The 26,056-nt window shown below is 51.6% G+C and overlaps 9 protein-coding genes across 9 annotated transcripts; 3 read left to right on the top strand and 6 right to left on the bottom strand.

Annotated features, from left to right (window-relative positions):
• Positions 1 to 1,179: 1,179 nt before the first annotated feature.
• On the top strand, positions 1,180 to 3,116 carry PHACADRAFT_250873 (uncharacterized protein). The gene is made up of 9 exons (XM_007392507.1): positions 1,180 to 1,419; positions 1,475 to 1,822; positions 1,891 to 1,907; positions 1,961 to 2,026; positions 2,083 to 2,186; positions 2,247 to 2,412; positions 2,471 to 2,613; positions 2,690 to 2,784; positions 2,842 to 3,116. Exons 2-9 carry the CDS (start codon positions 1,673 to 1,675, stop codon positions 3,058 to 3,060), a joined length of 960 nt encoding a protein of 319 aa, XP_007392569.1. The 5' UTR covers positions 1,180 to 1,419; positions 1,475 to 1,672; the 3' UTR covers positions 3,061 to 3,116.
• Positions 3,115 to 5,501, bottom strand: PHACADRAFT_250871 (uncharacterized protein). Its single transcript, XM_007392506.1, has 7 exons — positions 5,339 to 5,501; positions 5,084 to 5,286; positions 4,565 to 5,018; positions 4,263 to 4,515; positions 4,128 to 4,211; positions 3,738 to 4,076; positions 3,115 to 3,681 (listed from the first exon to the last, which is right to left on the bottom strand). The coding sequence occupies exons 1-7, from the start codon at positions 5,419 to 5,421 to the stop codon at positions 3,379 to 3,381; spliced, it is 1,719 nt and encodes a 572-aa protein (XP_007392568.1). The 5' UTR covers positions 5,422 to 5,501; the 3' UTR covers positions 3,115 to 3,378.
• A 478-nt stretch (positions 5,502 to 5,979) lies between these two features.
• Positions 5,980 to 7,571, bottom strand: PHACADRAFT_206228 (uncharacterized protein). The gene is made up of 4 exons (XM_007392505.1): positions 7,150 to 7,571; positions 6,680 to 7,067; positions 6,310 to 6,614; positions 5,980 to 6,246 (listed from the first exon to the last, which is right to left on the bottom strand). The coding sequence occupies exons 3-4, from the start codon at positions 6,466 to 6,468 to the stop codon at positions 6,118 to 6,120; spliced, it is 288 nt and encodes a 95-aa protein (XP_007392567.1). The 5' UTR covers positions 6,469 to 6,614; positions 6,680 to 7,067; positions 7,150 to 7,571; the 3' UTR covers positions 5,980 to 6,117.
• Positions 7,572 to 8,747: 1,176 nt separating this feature from the next.
• PHACADRAFT_206227 (uncharacterized protein) lies at positions 8,748 to 10,806 on the bottom strand (the record flags this gene model as incomplete). Its single annotated transcript, XM_007392504.1, has 19 exons — positions 10,657 to 10,806; positions 10,505 to 10,597; positions 10,335 to 10,433; positions 10,271 to 10,280; positions 10,194 to 10,215; positions 10,127 to 10,141; positions 10,033 to 10,071; positions 9,948 to 9,982; positions 9,867 to 9,891; positions 9,797 to 9,808; positions 9,720 to 9,735; positions 9,615 to 9,663; positions 9,445 to 9,551; positions 9,330 to 9,389; positions 9,245 to 9,272; positions 9,135 to 9,192; positions 9,063 to 9,087; positions 8,875 to 9,010; positions 8,748 to 8,822 (listed from the first exon to the last, which is right to left on the bottom strand). The coding sequence occupies exons 1-19, from the start codon at positions 10,752 to 10,754 to the stop codon at positions 8,748 to 8,750; spliced, it is 1,002 nt and encodes a 333-aa protein (XP_007392566.1). The 5' UTR covers positions 10,755 to 10,806.
• Positions 10,807 to 14,859: 4,053 nt separating this feature from the next.
• Positions 14,860 to 16,608, top strand: PHACADRAFT_158417 (uncharacterized protein; the record flags this gene model as incomplete). The annotated part of the gene is made up of 8 exons (XM_007392503.1): positions 14,860 to 14,879; positions 14,951 to 15,091; positions 15,143 to 15,185; positions 15,241 to 15,391; positions 15,550 to 15,723; positions 15,880 to 16,274; positions 16,300 to 16,445; positions 16,569 to 16,608. The coding sequence occupies 8 exons, from the start codon at positions 14,860 to 14,862 to the stop codon at positions 16,606 to 16,608; spliced, it is 1,110 nt and encodes a 369-aa protein (XP_007392565.1).
• A 388-nt stretch (positions 16,609 to 16,996) lies between these two features.
• On the bottom strand, positions 16,997 to 18,492 carry PHACADRAFT_181923 (uncharacterized protein; the record flags this gene model as incomplete). Its single annotated transcript, XM_007392502.1, has 7 exons — positions 16,997 to 17,322; positions 17,375 to 17,694; positions 17,747 to 17,771; positions 17,823 to 17,876; positions 17,940 to 18,147; positions 18,183 to 18,260; positions 18,311 to 18,492. The coding sequence occupies 7 exons, from the start codon at positions 18,490 to 18,492 to the stop codon at positions 17,074 to 17,076; spliced, it is 1,116 nt and encodes a 371-aa protein (XP_007392564.1). The 3' UTR covers positions 16,997 to 17,073.
• Positions 18,493 to 19,880: 1,388 nt separating this feature from the next.
• On the bottom strand, positions 19,881 to 20,370 carry PHACADRAFT_250866 (uncharacterized protein). The gene has a single exon (XM_007392501.1). It carries the CDS (start codon positions 20,163 to 20,165, stop codon positions 20,001 to 20,003), a length of 165 nt encoding a protein of 54 aa, XP_007392563.1. The 5' UTR covers positions 20,166 to 20,370; the 3' UTR covers positions 19,881 to 20,000.
• A 2,214-nt stretch (positions 20,371 to 22,584) lies between these two features.
• Positions 22,585 to 23,108, bottom strand: PHACADRAFT_85802 (uncharacterized protein; the record flags this gene model as incomplete). The annotated part of the gene is made up of 2 exons (XM_007392500.1): positions 22,585 to 22,800; positions 22,854 to 23,108. The coding sequence occupies 2 exons, from the start codon at positions 23,106 to 23,108 to the stop codon at positions 22,585 to 22,587; spliced, it is 471 nt and encodes a 156-aa protein (XP_007392562.1).
• A 2,140-nt stretch (positions 23,109 to 25,248) lies between these two features.
• On the top strand, positions 25,249 to 25,874 carry PHACADRAFT_206225 (uncharacterized protein; the record flags this gene model as incomplete). Its single annotated transcript, XM_007392499.1, has 4 exons — positions 25,249 to 25,337; positions 25,384 to 25,504; positions 25,563 to 25,713; positions 25,769 to 25,874. Exons 1-4 carry the CDS (start codon positions 25,254 to 25,256, stop codon positions 25,872 to 25,874), a joined length of 462 nt encoding a protein of 153 aa, XP_007392561.1. The 5' UTR covers positions 25,249 to 25,253.
• Positions 25,875 to 26,056: the final 182 nt, after the last annotated feature.

The following is a 26,056-nucleotide window of genomic DNA, read 5'->3' as shown; positions in this document are numbered from 1 at the left end:
CTTAAAAAGGCCCTGCAGCGTGCGGGCACGCCGCCCATACGTCAAGTTCTCATTGACAAGGAGGCAAACCGCCTCGCGGCTGCGGACCCGGCATGCTGGGCGACGTGCACCTCCCACTGGACGAAGCTCGGCAGCCAGTCGCCCGCGCGGTCGCCGCGGATACGCACGCTCTTGAGCCAGGGCAAGGTTGCCGGCCCCGGCTCGGGCTCAGGCTTGTCGCTATCCTCTGCAGGCTCGTCAGGCTCGTCAGGCTCGTCAGGCTCGTCAGGCTCGTCAGGCTCGTCGTTGGTTGCGAGCAGCCTGCATAACCGCACCTGCCCCCCACCGGCCAAGCCGACGTCGTCGCCGCGCAGGGAGGGCGAGCGCGTGGCACACCTGCCGGATGCGGATAACCTCGCTGTTGAGAATTTGCACGCGGCGCACCAAGAGTCGGCGCACGAGCGCCAGCAGACGAGCCGCAGGGCTTGCGCGAGGTGTATCACCGCGGGTACATCGTGCAGGACAAGGACAGGCGGAACCGCAAGCGAGCTGGGTATGCACCCCGTGCAACAGCTTCTCTGTGGTGTATTGAATATGATTCGAGCTGGTGTGAATATCACAGGCGCAGTAGCCACCCCGGCGGTGGTGCTGGCTGCCCGCCCGCACATCCTGCTACTGACCTGGCAGCCCGTGTGCTGTACATCGCATGACTAGCGACTTGATTACTTCAACATCAAAGAAAACCCAGAATTTTGCGGCGGCGCGCGAGGCGCGCCCCGACGACGTTTCCGAATCAGTTTCAGGCCAGCTCAAGCACATACGACACGAGAGAAATTTGGAACTTTTTGGTCGCAAAAAATATGCGAAAACAGCCTGAAAAAATAAGTAAGAAAATGCCATATTTTTCCTCCCGGTATCCGGCGGCCCGGCGACTCGGCAACCCGGCAGCTGAGCCGATTGTCCGCCGGGTGCCGCAGCCACGGGCGCTTTGACAATGGCCTGGCGGACAATCGGCTCGGCTGCCGGGTTGCCGAGTCGCCGGGCCGCCGGATACCGGGAGGAAAAATATGGCATTTTCTTACTTATTTTTTCAGGCTGTTTTTGCATTTTTTTGTAACAAAAAAGTTCCAAATTTCTCTCGTGCGAGGCTTGGACATCTGCTCTGATTATGTGCTGTTTTCACTCACTATTTTGGACTAGATTGACCTCCAGCGATGGTTCGATGCATCACATCTTCACTTTTTCTCCCCGTCTTCGTGGTCGATGCCGTCCCAATTTCCCGTGGGCTGGTGACCCCGACCTCGCCTGTACCCGCACCTGGTTGGTGTTCAATATTCTCAATCGATGGCCAGGGTTTGTACACGCACAAGATATCAGTTCTCCATCCTGGAGTACGAGAGTGGCTCTCCGAGGGCTGTCAAGGAGACGCTCTGATGCAGGGCAAGTAGTACCGGTGAAACCGTGATGAAACACGTCCTATAACGCAGTTTAGCAGCTCGCGGAGTGTCGATCCTAGGTCCGTGGGATGGCTGTGCTATACACAGTAATGAAGCCGACGCCTGGCGGTACGGGGTCCAGAAATTATCCAGAGGTGAAAGACCAGGAGCGCTTCCTCTCCACCACCTCTTTCCTTTCACCATATTTCCCGGTCTTTCGCCATTGAGTGGCGTCCGAAGCTTACGAGAAATACCCGATGATGGCCGACCACCGCCTCCAATTACGCGCTGCCGCAGGTTGGCAGCTAGATCTGCAGACGTTGATGCAGTCAGAAGATGCGTCGAGAAGCTTGGTTGCCGCGCTTGCGTTCCTCGTATGGGATATCTTAATTACACTGGATGACGAGGTGTGCCATTGTCCGATTACTGCCCAACATGCATTTGTAACCAGCTGTGATCCTATCTATCTACGCAGGCCGTGCACATATGGATGTATGTTCCCTTAAACGTGTGTTTCGTCCTGTACTCATTTCGCACCAACACAGGACGGAATTTCAACCCTTGAAGATCCTATATATATTCACGCGTTATTACTCTGCCCTAGCATTAATGTGCGTGCACAATCAATCCACCTTGGAGCCGCGCGCCGCTTCATCCTAGATCACAGTATAGTGAACACTCAAACACTATCATGTAAAGGATGGGTCATCATTGAGGGTACATCAGCAGTGTTGCTGGAGATCGCGGTCGAGACCATCTTAATCTTACGAAGTGAGTGCCTCTGAAACTGTACCCACTACAACGCCATGCTGACTTGGAAGCTTCCACCAGTATACGCAATGTACACCGCAAACAGACGCCTCTTATACGCCCTGATATTCGGGCTCGTCGTGCAGGTGACCATCATGGTGGCAGCTCTTGGTGCGAGCCTCCCCCAGCTCAAGGACTCGCCGCAATGCGCAGAGTTGGTCTTCCCCACCGGTATAATAGCCTACAGGTGCGTTCCACGTTCCTTGCACCAGTCTGCACGATGCACTCACCGCTACATCATTAAGCATTGCCTGCATCACCTTTGAAAGCCTACTCCTTGGCCTCACACTAAACAAATACTTTACCGCCATCTCTGAGGGCTGGGGGGGTGTAATGCTCCTAAACATCCTTGTGCGTGACGGCGTCTGGGCGTTTGCCCTGCTCTTCAGTACGCATCATTTACCCGTGTATCATCACTCTCTGCCTTCGCTCACGTGTGCCCTGAATTCCCTGCATTTTCGCAGTCGCAAACGTGGCGAACACCCTCTTTTTCACGATAGCCCCCGCGACGCTGGCGGCACTCGGCTTCCCCTGGCTTCTCGTGATTCTCGGCGCGCTAGTGCGTCTCCATTTCTAAGTTTGTTCCTTCCGTGATAGCTGATTGGAGACACCACAGGGCCCGCGCCTCATCCTCAACATCCGACGCGAACACAGTCGCACGCTATCATCCTCGTCGTTCGATGACGCTGACATGCAGCTCCCGATGGCGGCGTACGTAGCCGCTAACACGGATGACACTGGCGACTGGAGCTCTGACTCGCATGCGCACGCGTCGCGGTCGTCGTTTGCCTCGTGGCAGTCGGTACTTTTGTGGAGGCGCGTAGATGTGCCTTAGCGGGCCAAGAGTGTAGCTGCGGGCCAGCGCGAGGAGCTGTACTCACGACATTATGATTTATTAGCACGGACAGGTACTGCCAGCTGTATACATTGGACTTGCATGTAAATGGGATACGTTTCATGTGTCACACAAGAAAAGGTGAAGTGCAAAAATCACAGCACAAGGAATAGCGACAAGGTGCGAGACAGGACAAGCAAACGAGGCATGGAGATGAGCGGCGCACACTATGATATATATACGAACATAATCCACGGTCGTCCACAAAAGGGGGTGAGTACACAGCCCAAACTCACCCGAACACACAGAGCCTGACGCTCAGAAGGGGAAGTCTCCTGTTTGGCTGTAGAAGCCGCTGCGGTTGCCACCGTAGCCGCCGCCGCCGCCGCCGCCGCCGAAGCCGCCGCCTCCGAAGCCTCGACCGCCGAAGTTGCCTCCACTGAAGCTGCTCTGAGTGTGGAAGTGCGCAAAGAGGTCAGCAAAGTCCATGCCGCCCATGCCGCCGCCCATGCCCATCCCTGGCTCGTCATCCTCGCCCAAGTCGTACCGCTGCCGGCTTTGCGGGTTCGACAGTACCGAATGCGCTTCGACGATAAGCTTGAACTTTTCTTCGTCTCCGCCCTGTGGTGTCGAGGTCATCAGTATGGAATGCCTCTCCGCCTTGCCTGAACGAGTACCTTGTCTGGATGGTGCTTCAGGCTCTCCCGGCGATAAGCCTTCTTGATCTCGATCTCCGAACATTCGCGCGATACGCCCAAGATCTTGTAGTAGTCTTTCGTCTTGCTACGCTTTAGGTCAACCTCAGCCTTTTTGAGCTCTGTCTTGAGGGCTTTGGCGTCCGCGTCACAGCCATCAGACTCGGCCTGCTCGATGGCCGTCCTGAAGTCCTGGATCGCCGCTTCGTACTTCTCGAGGTGCAGTTGTATCCGCGCACGGGTACGGTACACCTTAAATGCCTGCGAGTTAAGCGTGATCGAGGCTTCCGTATCTATCAGGGCATCGTCCCATCGTTCGAGCTTGCGCACAGTTCAGACAGCAATTCGCGACGAAGTAGTAACTAGACTGACCTTTAGGAGCGTTGTCGCGCGATTCGAAAGGAGCATGGCGCGTATGTGTCCACCCTTGCCTTCGCTCTCCTCCTCGCCGATCCGCTATGATCTTCATCAGTATAGCTGCTGATCCGCAAGGATCGTCGTGCGCACCTCGAGCGCTTCCGTGTACCTCGCGACAGCGTCGTCTAGTCGACCAGCCTTGAACGCAGAATTTCCCTCGTCCTTCAGACGGTCCACGTCGCGCACTCGCTTGCGCAGCCGCATGGCGGGTTCGTGCCCGGGGTCCAGGCGCAAGGCAGACTGCGCGTGCTGCAACGCCTGAGCCGTTTTTGATGTCAGGAACATGATCAGACCGCGGAGTGTGAGCACGTCGGGCGAGTTGGGGTCGAGGCGGTATGCATCACTGCACCAGTTCGGTAAATCCAAGCGGACGGACGGGAAGGCGGACTCACTTTGCAGACATGCTCGCGTTCTCCCATGATCCTCGCGCGATCTCAAGCTCGACCCGCCATAGCCGCCACTGGATAGGGATGTCGCCACCCTCTGCGTCCATGGTTTGCATACATTTCTCAAGCGCGAGCCGCGCCATACCCCAGTCTTGGCGCGCCTTTGCACCATCAAAGTTCCGTAGGTGGGCTTCAAGTTCGAGAACCTTCCTCTGCAGCTGAAGCGCGGCAGCATTCTTGGGCTCGAGTTCGAGCACAGAGCGTAGTGCCGATAATGCGGGCGCCGTAGAACCCGTAGAGAGCTGGCAGCGTGCTAGTCGGGTGAGCGTCTTCGCGGATGGTGCATCGGCCTGCAGGTTGGCGGCCTGTCGACAATCTGCGAGTGCGGGCTTGAACTTCTTGATAGCCATGTACGCTGCTGCACGGTTTGTAAGGTATGTCGGTTCACTGGGATTCAGCTCTGTGGCAGGAAGTTGAGCACTCTAGCCCTCGCGTGCCCTCGAATGGCAGCGTTCTGTGACGCACCTATCGCCCGGGTATACTGTTCAATGGCATCCTGAAACTTGGCTGCCTTAAATGCAGTGTTTCCCTGCTCCTTCATTTTCTCTGCCTGCTTGGTCTTATCCTCAGACTCGGCCTCAGGCTCCGGCGGTGGCGGTATGCTCTCAGATTCGGGGACTGCTGGTGATTGAGGCTCTTGTCCACCAACCTGGCTTTCCTCCTCATGTCTGTGAACATGGATAAGATCGCGCTGTGTATACGTTCTTTCGAACTGCTTACTGCTCAACGCTGTCCGCGACATTGGTCGTAGCCTTGGCTTGTGCCTTCTTCTTTTGCTGCTGTTTCTTCTTGCTGTTCGCCATAACGAATTCAACGACTGGATACAACAGGCAATCACAAAATTTAGGGAATTTCGAGAGTGTTCGACGCCCGCTTGAGGGTTACTCTGTGACCAGTGGTGTGTACAAAGACAAGCCCACCAAACGCGCAATTTTGGCGGTAATATAATAAGCGCCCGTATCAAGAAGTAGATACCTAGCAAGCTGCAAGTCGAGTCGGACTTCTGCAAATTTATGTTTATTTTGTCCCAGTATGATGTTCACCAGATAGTATGGAATCCAAATATGTACCAGCCTACGTTCAAGCCGAATGGAGGCCGGGGTCTACCGTCTGGCATAGATGGCTCGCAAATGTGTTCTCATTCCACCTAAAGTACCTAAGTTGCGGGCAAGATACTTTGTAGAGAGAGGTACTCCCGTCGGCAGCGTGGATTGAAGGGCTATTATCTAACCCTAACCCCTGACAGTGCAGTGATGGCGCATCAGGTGCCACAACGAGCAGAGGCTGACGAGCCACATTTGCTTTAATGACATGATAGTTGTCGCTGCAAAAGCAAGGTTGACGACAATTCACATCTACTTGTTAGTGAAATATCACACGAAGAGTATATTTGTTCCGGTTGTATACGGCCGCAAAAGTCGTGTATGTCTATGCAAATAAGCACTGTGCACGTCAGGTTTGCTCTTCGAGAATGAGCCGCAGACGGCCATAGACCGTAGTCACACAGTTAGGGTGGCACCCCAGCTTCTAGGCCTAAGCGGAGTCGGAGGCCTCCCCACAGCCTTCCAACCACTCTTGGTCACGAGTTGTCTTGCTTCGCCACTCGTGCGGAGTTTGGGGTTCGGCAGCTACGTTGCAGAGGGCGTCATGCTGAGTATTGTGCGAAACAACATGCTGTCGAGGATACTCACTTCATTATCTGCATCGCAGGAGATGGTAGTGTCGCCCTCCGTGTTCGAGAGCAGAGGATTGAGTGGGGCGGGATGCTCAGGGCTGGCAGTATCTTCCACGGGTGCCGGCGTAAGTTCTTCCTGGGTGATTCCGAACTGGGGGCAAATAAGGCTCATCATCTTTCGCTTCGAGCCATTCCAATACTTGCAAGCCGGTCTTGAAGACGGGGCCTTGAGCGGCTTCGTTCGGTTGTTGCTGCCCGGCAGTCTTGGGGTTGAAGAGCGCTTCCCTGACGGACAACACCGCCGCCATTACCTCGTTAGATCTGTGCATCTCATCAGTATTTTTGATCGCAAAGGTTGGGCAGACCATTGCGAGTGGTCTACTTGCCTTGTGCTCATTCAGACTCTCGGCGGTAGTCAGCCCGGGTAGGGACGATTGCCTTGTTCCGTACTGGAGGTTATATGACAAGGAGCATGGTGAAATGAGTCAGAGCTCCGTCTGCAGCCACGCAGATCGATATTTTCACGAGGAACTTGCGGTACGGTATGTCCAAAAGCGCTGCCCCTCAATCATCGGCACGGCGAGCTCTTGACGCGGCGGGACGACAATGTAGACGGTGTCCTTTCCCCGGCAAAGTGTGGCAGCTTCTCGGTCGCCTTGAGGAACGGCAGCAAATACGCGTCTTTCTCGAGGCCGAACCCCTCGTGGAGGAGGCTTTCGGTTGCGGGAACGATGATTGAAGGTTATAGCCGTTGCAGTAGGCTCCAGAGTTCGACTAGACCGTTTTGTACCGACGTGCCAGTCCGGATCAGGACTTACGTGTGTGTATACAGCACGAACGTAGAAATGCAACTCACTCGACATGTCGTCATATCCAGCGCTGTTTCTTGAATCGGGTGTCCCCGGTAACGTAAATCTCGTATGTCGCGATGCAGATGTCAAAGTCAATCTCGTCCTTGTGCACCGCGTCCTTCAGTCGTCTGGGTTCGCCTTCATGGGCGTGGGGGTGCATTGCTTTGAAGGAAGGCATTCAGTGGTGGATCTCTTAACATCCGTTGACGCGTATATACGCAGAGGACACGGACTAGATGAACGTTCAGCCACGTCTCCACGATGGACAGGGGGCACGCAATCAAGCGCGGGTCGACGATTCCTGTGTGATTTTATTTCGGCCGCAGCAAACGAACTTCACGCATTAGCGTGCCCTTGACGCGTTCCTTCCGTATGCCGACAAGGAGGGTGTCTGTAGAGTCTTCCTGAGGCCCATGCTGTACATAAATGTCAGTTTGGCGAGCTAGAAGTACCAAATTCTAACTAACTTGTCGCCCAGAATACAGTTCATGCAGTTCTTGTACATCCAAGCAAGGTATGTGAGAACATATAACTACGCCGCAAGTCAGTCCCGTTCGGTAGGCACGGATTTTGACTCAAGCTCACCTGAAAGTCTTTGAGATGGTCGCCTTAAACCAGCTTCCATAGCTCGTGTAGAGGTTTATATGTTTTGTTGTCCGTCGATAATCAAAGCTCCTTAGCGTAGTGAGAAAGTGACTTGAAGACGGGAGCAAAGGCGTTAACAAGTCGTGGATACTTGTATAGACATCGCCACCCTCCAACTTCCAAAAGTGGCCTTCTGACTGTCGATGACGAGCGTAATCCGTGTGAAGTGAGTTCTCAAGGGCACAGGGAGCGCATAGTAGCTGTGTTAACCGTACCTGTTCTTGTTTTCTGCTCATGCCTTCTCCGCGGACTCTTCAGCCGCATGTACTAACTAAAAAACGTACTGTTTCGCTCTTAACACTCTATTTTGAGTCAATACGGTATAAAATGCTGATGTCGCTGGATATTTGCCACAGGACACGCTTGGAAAGGCCCGGTGTTGCGTGCGAAGAGCTCGAGGTGGACTCGACGTGTTAGAAGTGGAAGAGAGGGGAGATTAAGCTCGTCGCCGAAATCTGAGCAGCGTTATAAATGTATATGCCCAATGGCCAACGTTTTCATGTAGAAAAGAGAAAAGAGCGGGGAACTGGGCAGTGCCGCAGGACACGATAAGCGGCGGTCACGTGATGCGTACCCGCCTGCATCCATATTTGGAAGATGATGGCGCATCACTCGTAGCCATTAGCGGCGACAATGATGGGTGAAGGCCCAACTTGAAGGAGCCAGAGGTGATGCACGGGCGACCTCGTATCCTCGTCAGCCAGGATTGCTGAGTGACGAATTGTCCTTCAACTCACTATGTCTGAGCACACCTCACAGGATCACATGGGCAGCAAGTACTGGCGTTGTGTTATGGCGAACCTGCGGAGAACTTTCCTGTAATTATCTTCACAGTCATACAACACGTATATTGGGCCGCAAAAAGTGTATATGTGAATATAGATGGCGGTCCCCGCCACAGAGAGCACAATCGAAGCGAAATGTAAAAGCGGACATGGAGAGAATCAATGTGAAAGGCCTATGTCCTAGGTGTCGGCTGGTCCGCGTGCGGCTGTGATATCACAGAGTCTTGTCCAACGCTCGTGCCTAATGACTACATTATGCAAGCGTCAGGACAGTGGCACGACCGTAGTACGTCCACTCACCGTATCGCCGGCATATTGCTTGAAAACTGGCCCATTCGCGCTTGATCCGCTGGGGCTCGCTTCCGGCAGATGCAGAGGGACTGAATTGAATTCGACTTCAATCAGCTTGTCCCTCAGATGTTGCCGCGCATTAAGGCTGATATATAGATGATAAGTCCTTCATTGCAGAACTAATGAATGGCGCGTACAATCCCAAAACTGAGTTTGCATATACTGTAGAGATGTTGGTATAATCCCTCAGGAAGATAACCAGCGCTTACATTTGCCCTGAAGCTGGATCAGCCCCCAAAACGCCAGGCTCCCGGTCATAAAATTGAGCTGCGCGGACTTGTCAGTAGTGTCCCGTACACAAAGAGTGAGACGTCCTTACGAGGAAGAGCGTACAAACAGAGCCAATCCTACCCGGGGGCACAGATCAGACACAGAAACTCCGTCGGGTATTCTGCACCACTTACATACTGAGTGCACCGGTATTGATTGTGAAGAACATCAGCGTCTGGATTACGCTTCGAGACCTGCATGATAGATAGGCGGGAAGCGCAACACACGGAATGCTAGTGCATGACGTACTGCTTGAAGCTGGACAAGTTCATCCCCTTTTTGAGATAAAAGATCATCATCGTGGTAATCAAGAGATCGACGATGGCCGAGAGCGTCTGGGCGACGTCCAGTACGATCTGAACAGCGTGACATTTGCACTTTGTCAGCTCTTCTGAGCGCAACAAAGATATCTGACGTACATGCACTATGTGTTTCGTCCCAAGTTTTGCGAAGGTCGTGCACATAGCACTGTGCCAGGGGCCTGTTTAGCGCCAACTCGTTCAATCATGCACTGTAGTACCCACAACCATATGTTAGTTGCTGTGATGTTCATAGATTAATGTTCCGTAATCTCCTTGCATAATCTCATGAATGTCCTCACCGAAGCCTGCGCCTAAGTGGACGGTTCGGCTTGTGAGGGGACTTATCCACGTTCAAACGCCGAGACTCACCTAGACGAGCTAGAAGGAGTATACTCTATGAGCACACCAAGCCCGTAAGTGCCAGTACGTCATAAAGTAGAAGGCACTCACTAGTGTTCCCACAGCAACATAATTACGACCGCTTACTACGCGTCAATGAGACACCATCCTAGGTAGTACGTGATGCCAGACTTACGACGCCATAAGCGAAGGATATAGAACCTTGACGGGATGTCTGGTCAGGTAAAAGTGAGGCAGCTAGAGCACTACTGTACGTACCCCTGACAGACTCCGATGATGACTTCCTACGCCGGCAAGCATCAGAACGTCGCAGCAAGGAAACGAAGCGTAACAAACTTGCCTCGGTGAGGACACTCGACTGAAGTACGGTACACAAGTTAGAACCTTTCATAGAAACTGGCCTTTTCACCTACCGGATCACTCCTGGAAAGGCGATGTTACAAATAATTGAGGCATAAAACGGCTGCTGACGCTCACCAGACGATCACTGAGAACTGCTTCGGGGAGCCAATGTTGGCGACAAAGTATTCATAGAGGAAGTGGAAACAAAAAAAAGTGTGGGATGCCTCTAGGATCCTAACGTCATGGACATTAGCACGCAGAGAGACAGAACGCTGCGTTCCATTGCGAGTGCTGTGTTGCCTCACCATAGTGCGATCACAAAGATGCGGAGAAGTCTGCGATCGTTCTTGTACGCGTACCAGTAAAAGTAGACTTGGGCTGTAAACACGCCAAAAAGCCTGGAATACCGTGAGCAAAGCACTGGCAGCAGAGCGATAGCGCAAAATGAGACACGGACATAAATCCGAACGAGGTGGTAACAAATACTGGCCCCCATCGAGATTGGACTGAAGGCTGAGACGACGTAGGCGGAGCGACAGTCTGTGTGGCAGTCATGACCAGGGTTGCAGAGGGAGATTTGCTCGCCTTTCCCGAGACATGAGCTCTTTCTTAGAGGCTTTAAACACCGGGATTCGATCATTTTACAAGCTTCTTTCAATACTTGCAGCCCAAGAATTTGATCTGTCTGATCTGGCAGAGATCTGGCAAAGCGTGCGTGTAGCCGCTTCCCGTCATGGTATTGTGGCGTCTACAAGTTGGCAACTGCCTGACAGGTTCATCAGGAAAGGTGCAGCCCTGACGCGCCCTGATCCACGGTAATCAGTGTCCCATGCCAGCCGATGTCAGCTGATTTTGCAAACGCCCTCGGTATCGGATCCCGACGTCGACGGCTACGGCCAGGCTTCAGCTTCAAGTCACATTCCCGAGAAGTTGCCAAGCCACTCCATACCTCCAAAGACGCGCTTTCGAGCGCTGAGAAACCATAAGAACCAAGATTCTACAAATTGTCTTGGTCGCGACTCGAAACCCGGTCCCGACAGGTCTGAGAGCCTTGGAGACCCCTGAATAGCTTCAAGTTATTTGGGTCAGTACCGTCGGTGCCCACCGCTTTCGCTGACGTCGCAAATCGTCTCCAGGACTCGAGCAATCACCTGCCGCTTCCAATCATACTACGAGGTGTATGAGTGCTAGAAACAATGCTAAGCGTTGGCGCTGGGCATAGAGCCTTGTGATATTTCAGTTCCGCTGTTGTCGCAAGCCGCAACATCGGTTCGTAACGGAGCCCCTGCCTGACGTAGAGCTGCCACGGTCCCGAGGAATGGATATTAAGCGGATCGAGAGTTATTCTTAGACTTTCGGGGCGATCGTCTAAGTATCCTTCGTTGACAATGTAACTGGGGTCGGATTCAGGTTCCTATGCACGACAATGAGGGGTAAGAGGATTAAAGATGCTACGCTCACTCGCTTGAAGCTTTGGAAAAGAGGCTAATGAGGTCCAATTGCGCCCGCTCCCGGGGCTGTCATCGCTGTGACGGCTTTCTGTCAGATTACAAACGTCAAGCCGTGACCAAGAAAAAACTAGCTTCGTTTCGGGCAGCCGCCGCAACGATTGTCTCAAAACGAATCCGCATCCGATTCAATTCAATAGTGCGGGCGCCCACGTTGGAGGCGCGATCGCCCAGAAACCCAGACCCTTTGCAAACTTTTAGACACCACAGTATTGAAACAAGCCTTGTGGTGCTATTCGATTTCACTCACCGTTTATTCTCTGCCTCCATGACCACCCCATAGTTGACAGTCACGATTAGGCTTTACTACGGTGATGCACCGGGCGTCTGAGTGAAAAGCCGCAAGATCTCGCAACGTGAATAGTCAAACGCCGCTGTCAACGGCAAGGAAGAGCCGAAGGTAATGAGGAGACGCACTAATGTTTCCTTCTATGAAAAGCGTTATATTTACGGGGGCCACGTGCCAGTGCTTACGCTCTTGCAGCTGCGGAAGCGTATCGTTCATTAGCCGGACATAAAGTAGATGAGATAGCAACGCGCCCGCAAGCACGATTCGACTAGCTCGGGACAGGTGTGGCGCACAGGGGTTGCCACTTTCACCAGATTGGGCCCGTCAAATCGCATCACAAGTTCAACGTGCTCGCGGATAGCGTCCCGCCTCATGCATGGAGGCCACATGACGCGAAGGACCGCGCGAAGCAACCAATGATCGATACAGCGGGCGGTAATACTAGCGTTCTTTAAGCGTTTCTCTCACTATACACACGTTGTAAGGCCCTGCTTTCCACCACACGAGTCCGTGCGTTCACCACTAAGCGGCTGTTTTCTCTTGGATCTTCGTTTGCCCATTTTCATGATTCGCCGCTCGAGTGGCGGATGATCCATGTTGAACAACGAAACTGAAGTATTATATTGTATATTTGAGAGAGAGAGAGAATGTCACATAGAGGCATACGTGAGTACTTACCAGGTAAGAGTTAAGGCATGGAGCCATAGAAGTGCCCGAGTGTTCCTGTGACTCCACGCTCGCCCTCGTACTCGCTTTGCAGACCCAGCGCCGCCTGCTGCTCCCCGCATGGCAGTATCTCAGGCTGCAGCTTCCGCTATAGGGTCCAAGCGATTGCTGGTCGAAATGCACGACATCAAAACTAGATCAATGGAACGTCCAGTCTCAAATATTGGTTCTTACGAGCTCATATTCTGCATCCTCTCGTTGCGTATGGCGTGCTGACACCCACAAGCGGCATCATATACAGCTCCAGAACGCACAGCGCTGCTGTTATGCTGAATGGGTGTTAGTGGAGTCGCTATAGAGAAGGTAGTTAGGATACGCGGAATGCTAAGCAACGTTCCACTTACCCGAGCAATCATAGTCAGTATCCCAAAGCCCGATAACCTCCGTACCTAGATATCCCCCGCATCTCCTAGACTCGGCCATCGTGAACTAAAGCTCGCACAGAAGAGGTCGGCTTGACTTTGCAGGCTCCCCTCGCCCGTTCCCCGTTCCACTTTCAGATTGATGGCTATAACGTAGCGAGTCGGTCAATAACGCAAGAGACTTAGTGATGCCCAAACGAGTCAGCACCAGGCGGAACAAGGAGATGAATATGGACATACCAAGATAGTTGAATCCACGAATCAACAGCAATAGACATATCGAAGATCCAAGGAGAAAAAAAGCTATCTGTATCTTCCAGCTCGAGCTTGGCTTTGCTGGAGATGGAGTCTATTGGACGAAAGAACGTACAACGCGGAGACTTACCTTGACTTCTTATGTATGAGATACTCCAGATTGATCTACTCTCCTTCTTCTTCTGCGAGGTCTTCTTCTTTTTCGGTCCCTCATGCCAACCCTATGGCAGTCTGTAAGACTGTAGACAAGTAGAAAGGTATATCGCAGATGGAATATAGCAGTGTGTAATTACAGTATAAATAGCTGGACGGCGAGGGTGAAGAGCAGCGGAGCGGGCCGATAGATGAGTTCGCTTGTGAAGAGGAAAGTAAACAGGTCGCACGAGTTAATATACTGCTGTCTTTTGAGTAGCAGGTACGACATTTGTCCTGTTGCAGGCGCGTTGGCAGTGACAGCATGGATGTCGAGGACAAGAGGTTGTCATCGGAGCGCTCATACTTTTAGTCCGATAACCCTAAATACTGTATGATGGCGGATCAAAGCGCCACAATGTCGAGTTGATTTCAGACTTTGGACAAATTGAACTTGCTAGCAACGAGATACTGCAGCCTCCGTTGGCGGGACGAGCCTGACGCGTACAAGATGGGCAAGGATAATAGCAAAAACTTAATGGCGACTTTTTCTCCCAAGCGCGTTTCAGGCCGGCGATGGCGTGCAGATGCCAATTGCAATGGAGTTGCCGCAGGATGCACTTCGTCCAAACTTCGTCACTTCCTCTCTGCTTTCTTGACACCGGCATCTGCAACAGCATCTCTGAAGACCTACTTCACCTTCAGCATCGTCCTCTGTACGCTGCCGATCGATGTGTTCTACGCGCACACCGCCGCGCGCCCGTACGCGCCAGGCCGCCAGCATCTTACACGCTCCCGCTAAGTCTGTGGCTCGCGAACGTGCAGATGACCCGAGCTAGAACCTTTGCAGGATGCAGCGGGAGCTGTAACATTTTACAGACCGCCGTCCTCGGTTGATCTGAACAGAATCGGCGGCGGCGGAGCTCTTAAGCGCTCAGGACTCGTTTGGGCGTCTCGGAGAACCCTTCGGGCCCGCGCGATCGGACACAGTACCCGCTCTGAGTCCGATGCTGGATCCCTACAACCAACTCAGCAGCGCAATAGCGGGGACCGCTCTCGGATTACAGCAGTCTGCGATATGCGTCGGTCATTATTGAGGGTAAAACCAATGGACAAAACTGCCCTCGCATACGGCGTCTAGAGGAAGGCGAGAAAATCGCGTTCGAGTGATGGTCTAGAGCGACCCTGGAGTCTCTTTGGCTTGAAAGTCTCGCAAGATCTCGCACCGCGGAAGATCCGGTCGGGTTGCTGCAACATTTTTCCATACATCTTCTGAGCTGTTGCATCGTTCGCGCCGGGCCTACCAAGCGCTGCCTCATATACTTCTGTTCTCTGACCTCTGCTCCCTAATCTCGAGCCAGAGACCCGCCCACACCCGCTGCGCAAGCATGACAGACAAGCCCTACAAGTGCGTACGTCTTGCCTGTTTATCCTGAGACGCTCTTTCCCTGTATGCACGCAGAACTAACATCCCCGTAGACAGCCTGAATTCGAGACCCTCCATCTGCACGCTAGTCAGGACGTAGGCCCTACGACTAATGCGCTTCCAAACTCTATCTATGCGACAACAGGCTTCACGTTCAACGACGCACAGCATGCCGCGGACTTCTTTAGCCTCAAGTGCGTCCCCTACCGCTTCCCATATGATCAGGAGCTAACCTGCGTACCAAGGGCGTTCGGAAATATCTATTCGCGTATCGGGAATTCGACTTTCGTAAGCCACGTTCTGTGGCTTTTATTCGTCTACTGTAAATGAGCCCCTTCATTAGGACGTCTTTGAGAAGCGCACAGCTGCTCTGGAGGGCGGTATCTCCGCACTTGCGACTTCGCCTGGCCGTGCTACACAGTTCATGGCCATTGCAATAATTGCCGGTGCTGGCGACAACATTGTGTCGTCTTCCAATCTCTACGGTGGAATGCGTCTACCTCCGCCGTCAACATCACTGCAGCAACGCTGATGACACTCTATAGACAGGCAACCAGTTCAAGGGTGCGCCAGCGCCCTGTTGGTTTTCCTAGATTTTCCTGACATGTACTCCAACGCAATCTTCCTGAAAATTTTCGGTATAGCGGCCAAGTTTGTCAACTCGACCCCGAGGACTTCCGCGCGGCGATTGATGAGAATACGAAGGCAATCTTCTTTGAGTCAATGGGGAACCCCACGTACATTGTTGTGGACATCTCGGCCCTGGCGCAGGTCGCACACTCAAATGGAATTCCACTTATCGTCGATAACACCTTTGGCATCGGAGGTTTGTTCAGTCCTCTTAGAACACGCCACGTTGTGCTTATGAGCCATCTAGCCTGAGGATTCCTGCTCAGACCTATCGATTATGTGCAGATATCGTGGATGCGACTAGCTCAGGCCAGAGCTAAGCTCTAAGCGGTCCACAGTGCGACAAGGTGAGTCTGCGGGCACGGCACCACCATCGCCGGAGTAATCGTTGACTCAGGCAAGTTTGACTGGTCACGGAGCGGTAAATTCCCGTCGTTCACGAAGCTGTCGGAGGGCTACCACGGCTTCAAGTTTTGGGACGCCTTCGGCCCGGCCACCTTCGTCGTCAAGGTGCTGGTCGAGGTGCAGCGCGACCTCGGCGCGACGATGGGCCCGTTCACGGCGTTCCTACTCCTACAGGGGCCCGAGACGATGAGCCCGCGCGCGGAGCGACACTGCGCGAATGCGCTCGCGCTCGCACGCTTCCTCGAGCGACACTCGAAGGTGAGTCGGGCGATGTACGTCGGGCTCCCGAGCCATCCGAGCCACGCACTCGCGAATCGCTTCTTCCGCGAGGGTCAATATATGGTGCGTGCTCAGCCTCGGCGTCAAGGGCGGCCGCGAGAATATCGCAGTCGGCAGCCGCGTCTTCGATGCACTCAAGCTTGCGAGCAACCTCGCCAACGTTGGCGGCGCGAAGACGCTCGTCATTCACCCTGCGACGACGACGCACCAGCAGCTCAATGAGGAAGAGCTGAAGTTCGGCAGTAGGGACTGCCAAAGTCGATCAGCTATCATCCACTGATCAGATACGGTCTGCCAAGGCAAGCAAATTGGCATACGCCTGGTATTTGTTCGCTCTGAGCACCACCTAACTCGTAGCTGGAGAATGTTGAATGCTTCGAAGAGCGAATCAAATTGACTTTCGTGTATCAGCATCGTAGGAACGTGCAGCGCTGCAAGATGCTGCGAGGTGATTTGAGGTGGGGCCCTGTGATAGTCTTCACGTTCGTGAATAACAAGGAGGTGTGCAACAAATGCGTCTAGATAACACTAGCTACTAAGGCTGCTACGCTTTCATCGTGACCCGAACGATGCGTACCAGCTTCTCTTCAATGAAATCTGACCCCCGCTCGATCCGCACAGAGACAGCTGATCAAAGACAGGTGTGAGTACCATCCCGAAGGAAAATATCGGCCTTTGCGCGTGAGCTCTACCCCTCCAGCCACTGAACGCAGTGTTCGATGCCATTACTTTTATTTCCAAACAAGCGTTATGCCCAGAAAACGGATGCAGGTATCGAGGAATAAGTTATGGAGATAGAAAGAATAGGCTAGTCGAGGATGAAGGAGGACGAATATCAGTTCTAAATGGCTACTCCCACTAATTAATTGTCGATGGGGCCAGGTACGGCATGGAGCGGCTTATCATCTAGGGATTTAACGTTGCCGCTTTCAAGCCTGGCCATGGAATATTGCTCGCCATAATCCGACTCCATCACACGTGCGACGCGGATCTGCATCGGGTTGGCAATCACTATCGACTGCGAGGGAGCACTTGTCACGCAGGTAACGACGTTCTGGCCATGGACGAGCCCGAGGCCGATGCGCACAATGACAACAAGGGGGGCAATGGACTATTGCCAACGTCAGCGCTTTGATTGCCATCTCAACGGTGTGTACACGTACCGCAAGTTGGTCCAGGCAATATGTCGCTCCTAACGCGCCAGGGAAGTGCCCCGTTGCCTCCAGGCACAAGGCCGTGAAAGTGGCCGCAACGAACATGCCGCCGGACTCAAGCAGGGTGTAGATGGTTGCACGATATGTGCATCGGTCGGAGAAGGAAGGACTCTTTCGGCCCGCCCAGTACAGCCGGCCGGTGATCGCAAGCGTAACAGCGGTGTTCAGAAAGATAGCTACACCCCAGCCCGCCAGACCCCAATTTCGGACTGACTTCGCGGAGAAGCCACCGTCCGTCTGCAGACTACCGCAGGCAACGTAGGCGCAAGCTGTAAAAAATTAGCCTCTCCTCTTCTCCGTCGACGGGTTTCATAGGCTTACCGGCCTTGATGAGCTCAATCACAAGCTTCAGTGCGTAATGTTAGTTTGTGCTCTGGGAGCAGAAGACTGGACGTACAGGTCCAAGCACAATCCTCCAATTATGCCTCCAGACAATGTAAAGCCTCCAGATCTGCAGTTTCAAAAGTTGGCACAGGCAAATGATACCAATCGTAAAACTAGCCGCATGACTCACCAGCAGAAGGTCCTGTAGAAAGGCCGTGGTGGTGTAAATCACCAAGTGTGCCGTGGCCCATTGATCTGGGACAATCCAGAACTCGTCCCACGCCCTGGGATTTCCGACAAGGGTAGGGTTCGTTAGAGAACGGTACAGCTGGCAGAAAGCCACAATCTCGTCGCCGGTAGACAAAAGCCACAGAAGACAAGACCAGGTTATGAGGTACCTGAACGTTTCTGATTCGTCAGCAGAACCGAAGACGTTTCAGGTGGCTGAACTTGCCAGTTAGGTGCCTTGCGGCGGAGCAGCACATAGAGAGCGCCTCCAAAGACGATACAGCTGCAGCATGCGATTAGCATGAGCAGTCGTGTATAATGCAAAGGTCTTACTTAATCCCTTGTACGGCATTAGTCGAGTCTAGCCTCATCATAAATGACGAGGACTCACCGTATAGAGCAGCAGACACCCAGATCGCCGCGAGACAAGCACGGCCGAAGTGCGGAATAGCAGCGGCCTCCACAGCTACAAACGGAGCAGCGCCATGGATGGGAGTATGAGCTACGGTGGCCATGTTGCGCACTGGCCGGGAGTACTACTCATAGCTGTCCCTCTGTGATTTATAACTTGTAACAAATCTTTGAATGAGCTCCCACGCCAGATCAACGTTGGCCCCCAGGGAGACAAAGATGGTCTATCATTGATACCATCTGGAGGATCCCCACCATCGGGAATACGCAGGTGGACCAAGAGACAATTTTAAGGTCAATATCCTCTAGGTTCGTGTCTGTTCGCCGAACAGATCAGTGCAAGTATTACTGGAACGAGCAGATGCTAACCTGTGATACGCTGACTATGCATGCGCTTCGTTACTCCTTGGGGGTTGTCCATAAGAGACCCTATATCGCATGAGCTTGCGCTCCGCACAATCCCATCGAGAAGTTCAGAACTACATCCAAAGTGGACAATTGGCGGTGATATCATGATGCGACATATAGGAAGCACCCTTGGTGGTGCACTCCCGCATGAACGACGTTCGCGGGTAGGTCTACGTTTCCCATGGGGGCTATGCGTGTAATCCAAGCATCATAAGTGTTGCTTCGACGACATATCATGGACTGATACTGTCTCACCAAGACTCTCAAATTTTGACCCTAAGAGGTGATATTAATCACGTGCATGAACCGCAGCAAGGGTCGCAACCGCCACTTGCTACGCAGGATAAGCCCGGCTGCTTTCGCGAGGGATCGTGGAACGAGAGCTTAGGCCAGTATGGCGATATACCTATTCGAGGCGACCGGCGGGATGCTCCGCTAGATCTAGTAGACAGAGGAATGCTTGAAACCCTGGGTTTGTCTGTCTTGGTACGAAGAGAAAATGCTACGCTACATCAAATTCCTGTTTATCCAGTTACAAAATAAGAACTAACTCCAGTTTTTCTGCCATCGTGCGAGGAGAGTTGAGAGCTACGAAACGCCTGAAGTGGTGCTCGATGCGGCTTACATAACGCAAGAGTTTCAGTTCGGCGGCCCAGACACGGGAACTTATTAAGTTACACCGGACTAGCCACCCAGAAGTAAGGCTCCAACCGTTTTGTTTGTTTACTGTGTATAAACATTTATTACTGTTTACCGTTTCCGTGTGTGTAAATGAAGTCATGTAAACTTGGTGTAAACGTTTATACACAGTAAACATACAGTTTCCTCTTATTGTTTGTAAAAAGTCATGGTGTTGTACATTCATAGTCTTGCCAACATAATTGACCTTTATTGGGCTGAAGAGTGCATCACACTGCCTGTGCATCATCCTCGGGCGGCCTCTTTGAACCCCCAAGCCCGGCGCACTGTATCAAGTGCCTATGCACTGAGACTTACTGGGGGTAATGGTAGTCATGATCATAACTTGTGTTGAGCACAGTCTGAAGGCGAGCATTATAAATATAATATAATGTGTATCTATTGACTGCTCCTCTACATATAGTCTACTGTGGGCACTGGCAGTCTGCCTGTGAGAGTGCGGTATGCAGGAATGTCGTGAGCCCATACTTCATTCAAGAGGAACAATATTAATATTAGTTCAACCTCATTGAGCGATAACAGTACCACATGCGATACTAAGGCAGATTGACTCTAAAAAAGGGCTATCAGAGGTCCGCACCCATGCGGTAGTCTTCTCTAGGCTAGCTCTCGAAGTCTTAGCGCGAGAGTATGTTGTGCCACCCCCAAAGTGCCAGGCTAACACTCGCATAGGTTATCGGCCCACTTCTCAACGACGAGGTCAATGATAGGACATGCCAACCTTCTAAAAGCAGAACCGCAAGCTTCTTACAAGCCCCACGGACATCTTCGTAGGTCTTACCCTCGCAGTACAGTGCTGCCCGGCAATACCGCTCCCGCAGCTTGTGATTGCCAGTGTCTGTCCTCCCACAACCTCCACTGGCTGATCGAGACTATTCGTGCGCCCGCAATCTGCGTACCATGCGTAGGGGACACCAGCGGGCCATAGGGAAGACCATAGCACGATGCTTGAGGTATGGAGTGTTCAGATGCGTCTGATGGTCGGTCTGTGCTCGGGATGTGACACACGCAATGCTCCTTTCCTGTACGCATGAGTAGGTGCACTATCTATACATGTCTGAGTCAGGCCTAGTGTTTGGGACATTAATATTGTAAGTAGGAAGCTGCGGCCTTGCTTTTCTCTCGCGCATCAAGCAAGCGGCTTGCGTTGTGACATTTGTACCTATCTTTTCAGGCTGAAGTAGAGCAGTATGCTCACACAGGTTTCTCAGAGGCTAATCTGGTGCAATCCACTAAAGTAGGTTAGATCCCTGTAATAACTGTTTGTTTACTGTTTATAAACTGTTTATAAACGTTTACAACCATTTACTGTGTGTTTACAAAAAAAGTTTACACATAAACTAAACAGTTGGAGCCTTACCCAGAAGTGCCCAAGAGCAGCTAAGACACGCTGAAGAATTTCCGAAAAGCCCAAAAAATGGCACAAGCAGGAATTAAACCCGCAGCCCAAAAGTAACCGCAGCGCGCTATACCACTAAGGCATAAGACCTTGCAAATATGAGCTTGGAATTGCCCTATAATACTACTTTCCTACCTCAAAGTCTTAGCTGTAATATTGTAGCCAATTATCAGGTATTAAAGCATTGGAATGTAATTGTACAAAGGTATATTCTAATGGCATGGCTAAGACATTGAGTCATTAAATATTTGCTATTGATTCTGCTTATTGTACAAATGTATATCCTGATGGCGTGGCTAAGACACTGACATGGCTAAGACACTAGTGTGGCTAAAACACCAGAGCAGATGAACTATACTCAAGTGGAATCAATAGCAAATATTTAATGTTCCAATGTCTTAGCCACACTGGTGTCTTAGCCATGTCAGTGTCTTAGCCATGCCATTAGAATATACCTTTGTACAATTACATTCCAATGCTTTAATACCTGATAATTGGCTACAATATTACAGCTAAGACTTTGAGGTAGAAAAGTGGTATTATAGAACAATTCCAAGCCCATATTTGCAAGGTCTTATGTCTTAGTGGTATAGTGCACTGCAGTTACTTTAGGGCTGTGGGTTCGATTCCTGCTTGTGCCATTTTTTGGGCTTTTCGGAAATTCTTCAGCGTGTCTTAGCCACTCTTGGGCGCTTCTGAGTGGCTGGTCTGGTGTAATTTAATAAGTTCCCGTGTCTGAGCCGCCGAACTGAATCAGCTCAAGCGCAACAAGGTACCCACGCACGCCACCCTCGGAACTCCCCACCAGAGCCGATATCATCATCACTGTTGCAGCTGCTCCGTCTGGACGAGTACCGCTGATGGGTTCTATGCCCTTCGCAAATTCGATCTCTCGATGTCTGATAGATTTGAAGCTTGTGCCTTGTCCGGCACAGGCAGGAATAGCTCTTCGTTGGTAGGTACGAGACTGGTAACATCTTTGTCGGAAAGACTTGTAGAGACAGAGGTGGCCTCTGGTTGCTGTTGACTCCGCTGCCAAATCGACGGAGCAAACTCGCCCTTCTTGATCGCCGTGCTTGTACTCCAGACTAATGCAAGGGCAATAAAGATGTTGACTTGCATTAACTGTGTGAAGTTAAGGCTGCTTACGAGTTGCAAAAATGACACCAATGATGGACATGTAGTAGTCTGTGATGAAAAGGTTGCCCATATGAACCATGTATTGAGGGTCCACAAAGATAATGCTTATGACCGCAATATTGAAGATAGCTCCAATTTCCTGTCAGTGATTCGTGATCTGCATTAGTTGAAGACTTTAACTTACTAGGAAAGACAAAATTTCTGACTGCTATCCAGAACAATGTTCTGAGTCATGATGCCAGAGAGCCTATAATTCAAGGCTCAAGCAGTTATTCACATGTGGTGAAATGGATCTAGAGCCGTACCTCCAGCACCAAAAGTGACTCGTTGGCCCTCCCATCTTTGGAAGACGTGCACACTGTACAATTTCCATATAAAAATTGTCGATAGATAGCTATACAGGGTGAGCTCAGCCATGTCACCCAGGAGGCGACAGACGAAGACTCACGCGTTGTCGAAGAGCTGCAGTAGGCATGTTGCTCTGACATACGTAAACTGTCGCCAGCCAATGTTTGCTGTTTCCATCAGCACACCTGAGTATTGGGCCACCTCACGAAAGAATAACCTCCAGAGCACACTTCACAACAACTGGGAAGGCAAAGATGGCAACCAACTTCAACTTCGAAGTGAGGTGAGGCGGAAACACTGTTGCAAGCCGGAAAAATAGCACCAGTTTGGCTACCCATGGAGCTAGCAAGAGTAACACGAGGAAGGCAGTACTTGCAGACCCGCTCATCTGAACTGTGGGATTTAGAATTTCAATAAGCTGCAAATGTGTGAGTTGATTTGAGTGACCTAAGAGCAAGGACTCCCACTTACAATGATGTAATCACCAAAAGTTGCCACTCCGATGCCCACTAAGATAGAGGCTACATTCAATATAAATATGGGTCGCCTGCAAGTTGTAGGGGTGGAGAACCAGAGGAGCGTGATGAGGACTGGGACGAGCATAGACGCAAAGATCGTGATAATAATAACATAATTTATGGCTGGCCATATAGCTTCTGCGAAAGCCTCTGGCTGAATGGAGTCTGGGCTGACCGTCGCAAGGAGAGGAGAGGGCGTGGGTGCCATGAGAGAAAGGAATAACTGCAAGTCTGCTGCAAACAGATACAGTTGCCGTATTTATGTAAATGTCCAGCACGTTCATCTCAGATCAGACAGCTGATATGATCGTTGGACGAAGGCTTACCATGCGCTGTCAAAATGATCAGAGGGCATTGGCCCTTGGACACCTGGTCCAAGGATCAATCAAATGCACTGGATAGCCACAGTCCATCAGTAACGTACCAGGGGAACGGTCAAGTGTGTGATGGACATGGAAGCTATGCAGGCGACTAGCCACATCCCAGTCTGCGCGGGGCGTGGATAACTAAGACACCACTGACAAGCAGAGTGCCTCTGCGATATGCTGGGAATATTTGCACAAGGGAAGAAGGCACATGCAAATCGTAAGGTGTTCAGGTGTTGAATACCATCAGGTATATACAGGCCCCGTCGATCATTGCACCACAATCCTCCCGTGCATAGCCGTTCTCAGGGCTGCCGTAAGCTATCCAGAGTCAATGACGGGTGCAAGTAGTAATGTCCCGAAAACACGCAGGCTTCAGGCCAAACCGTGAGGGGAACTCAAAGGGAGCTCGTCGGCCATCAGCGCAAAGATGTATTGCAGAAACCTCACGAGCCATGAGAGATTTGGAAGCCAGTGGCCTGCCTACATGGAAACCGGTCGTTTACCAGAAATGCTTGAACCGAAAGGTCGGCAACAGTCTCCGTCGTGGTATAGTATAAACTCTACGGTGACGGTGTATGCGTATCGCCGTTGCGGTAGTGTAAGCTAAGGAGCATGGCGAAGATGCACGCGCTTTTCCCGTGACAATCTAGGATCTGGAAAAAGACGCCCATGTACGTGACCGTGGGAAATAGCACGGCCGAGGACTCTGCACCTCTACTTTGCATCGCTCCTTCTAGTGGGTATGCAGCCCATGTTCGTGAGCATTGCAACATTGTAAGGCAGAGCATGCATTGGCAAGTACTAGCGCCCATACAAGTCATCAAGTTATCTGCCCAAGTAGGCACTTGCATCCGCACCTCAAACCTATGAATTCGAACTCCCTAGCACAAAGGCTCTCGAAGCCGGGATACTATGATGGCCCTCTGGTTTATAAAGGCTCCTTGCTGTATAAAATCGATCTTGCTGCTGCAATATGCCCCCAGAGGTGCTGTGAATATTTTTCATGGTAGACTTGTATTCACACTATAATATGACACCCATATCATGGCGGGTGTGCAGCAAGGGACGATATGATGTTTTTGTGGATGCTCGGAAGTGGTCCAAAACTGGCCGAAAAATGCTACTGATGGCTAGATCCAACCAGATCTCACTCACCAAATATTCTGGCGACTGCATTCATAGACTTTTGTACTTACACCAGACATGGCTGGTCAACATATTTGGTTTACAAGGTGCTATGTACATGTACAGGGAAGGAACATTAGTGGAGCATTACAATGAACGAGCAAGGCGTGATGAAATTGTCACTCCGCCTGATCTCAAACAACTGAGGTTGACTCTGGAGAAATGGCTCAGCTTCTCGGCAGAGACATGGCTCGACGGCATCTGGTGTGACACTTGTGACGAAATTTATAAAAAGTGGTGCAGGGCCTACTTTGTGCACCGGAAAGGATCCGCTGCTCTTGCAAGACCTCAATAAAATATTATAAAAATACGAATATATAGCTAAGGTGTGTACACATCGACTCATGCAAAACCGCCCGCGAAGCATGAGTGTGGTAAGCTACAGAATGCAAATTTTCCCAAATTTTATAAAGCAGGGTACCATCATAGTATACGGCCGCAAGCATCGCGGGCTTGTAGAGATCGCATAACCGGTTTAGCTTTGCCCAACGAAGCGCCCGCTTCTGGCCCATTTTGAGAAGTTCATCACTGTGCCATCAAAGTATGAGAATACTTATCTAGCTCTCCGACTTGAAGTATAAACGTTATAAACACTCGTCTATTAGCATTTTTCTACAACAGTCCCAGAAGGAATGTGCCTATAACAAATTTCTCATCATTTTATTAGGGCATCATTAAAAGCCTACGTGCTGTTTCAAGGAGTGGCGGTGTTCCAAGGAGCGTTGGTGTTTCAGGGAGTGCCTTAGAATGCCAGGTTAAGTACCTCACCGAGGTGCCCAATCTGCATCTACCCTGCTAATATGTTGGACAAGTTTTCTGTTGCCGTCGCTTTGGTCGCGACGTTTGTGGCATCCCGCTTCTTCAACTACTTCAAGGCCAAGAGGGTGAGCACAGAGCGTCTCTTCATTCCTTTTTGCTGAACGTGGTCAGGACCTGGGACACCTCCCCGGTCTCCGATCCTTGGTTACTCCCATCTCGCCATTCGGTGCAGCTATACCCACCTGCTGGCTCAACCCGGGGCTGAATTGGCAATGGCACTGGCGCCAACAAGGTATCCAGGATTCCAACACACTCACACTCAGCCAAAGATGACTAACCTCGATACCTAGTCTACTCTCGTGCCGGCACGGAAACCATATCAGCGCTACCATACTTATTTGGCCAACCTACAGTTTACACCTCGTCGTTGGAGGTAGCACGACAGGTCGTCTCGATCAAGGGCCAGTTCTTCAAAGAATATAGTACAGTGTTGATTACTTTGTGGGTGCCCTTCATGTTGCTTTATTAAGAGCCATAAGTTAATGGCACCGTGCAGAGTATGGGGTCCCAACGTGTTCGCAGCCAATGGAGATGATTGGAAAAGGCACAGACGGATCATCGCACCTGCGTTCTGCCCGGCAACGTACGTAGCCACTGCCTAATATCTGCGTGCATTCACGTTGCAAATTGGCTGTCTCAGTTACGCCGCCGTGTGGGAAGAGACTTCCCGGGTGTTCGATGAGATGGAGGCCGAAGAGGGATGGTTAGAAAGGTCGACTGTAGATATTCCTGCCATTAACAGCTACACATACAAGGTGCGCTCTACGTTTCTCCACCATTAAAC

This window comes from Phanerochaete carnosa, assembly GCF_000300595.1.
Source record: "Phanerochaete carnosa HHB-10118-sp unplaced genomic scaffold PHACAscaffold_2, whole genome shotgun sequence".
Lineage (NCBI taxonomy): Eukaryota > Fungi > Basidiomycota > Agaricomycetes > Polyporales > Phanerochaetaceae > Phanerochaete > Phanerochaete carnosa.
The sequence above is the reverse complement of the archived record's forward strand: the minus strand, read 5'-3'. Positions and strand labels throughout refer to the sequence as shown.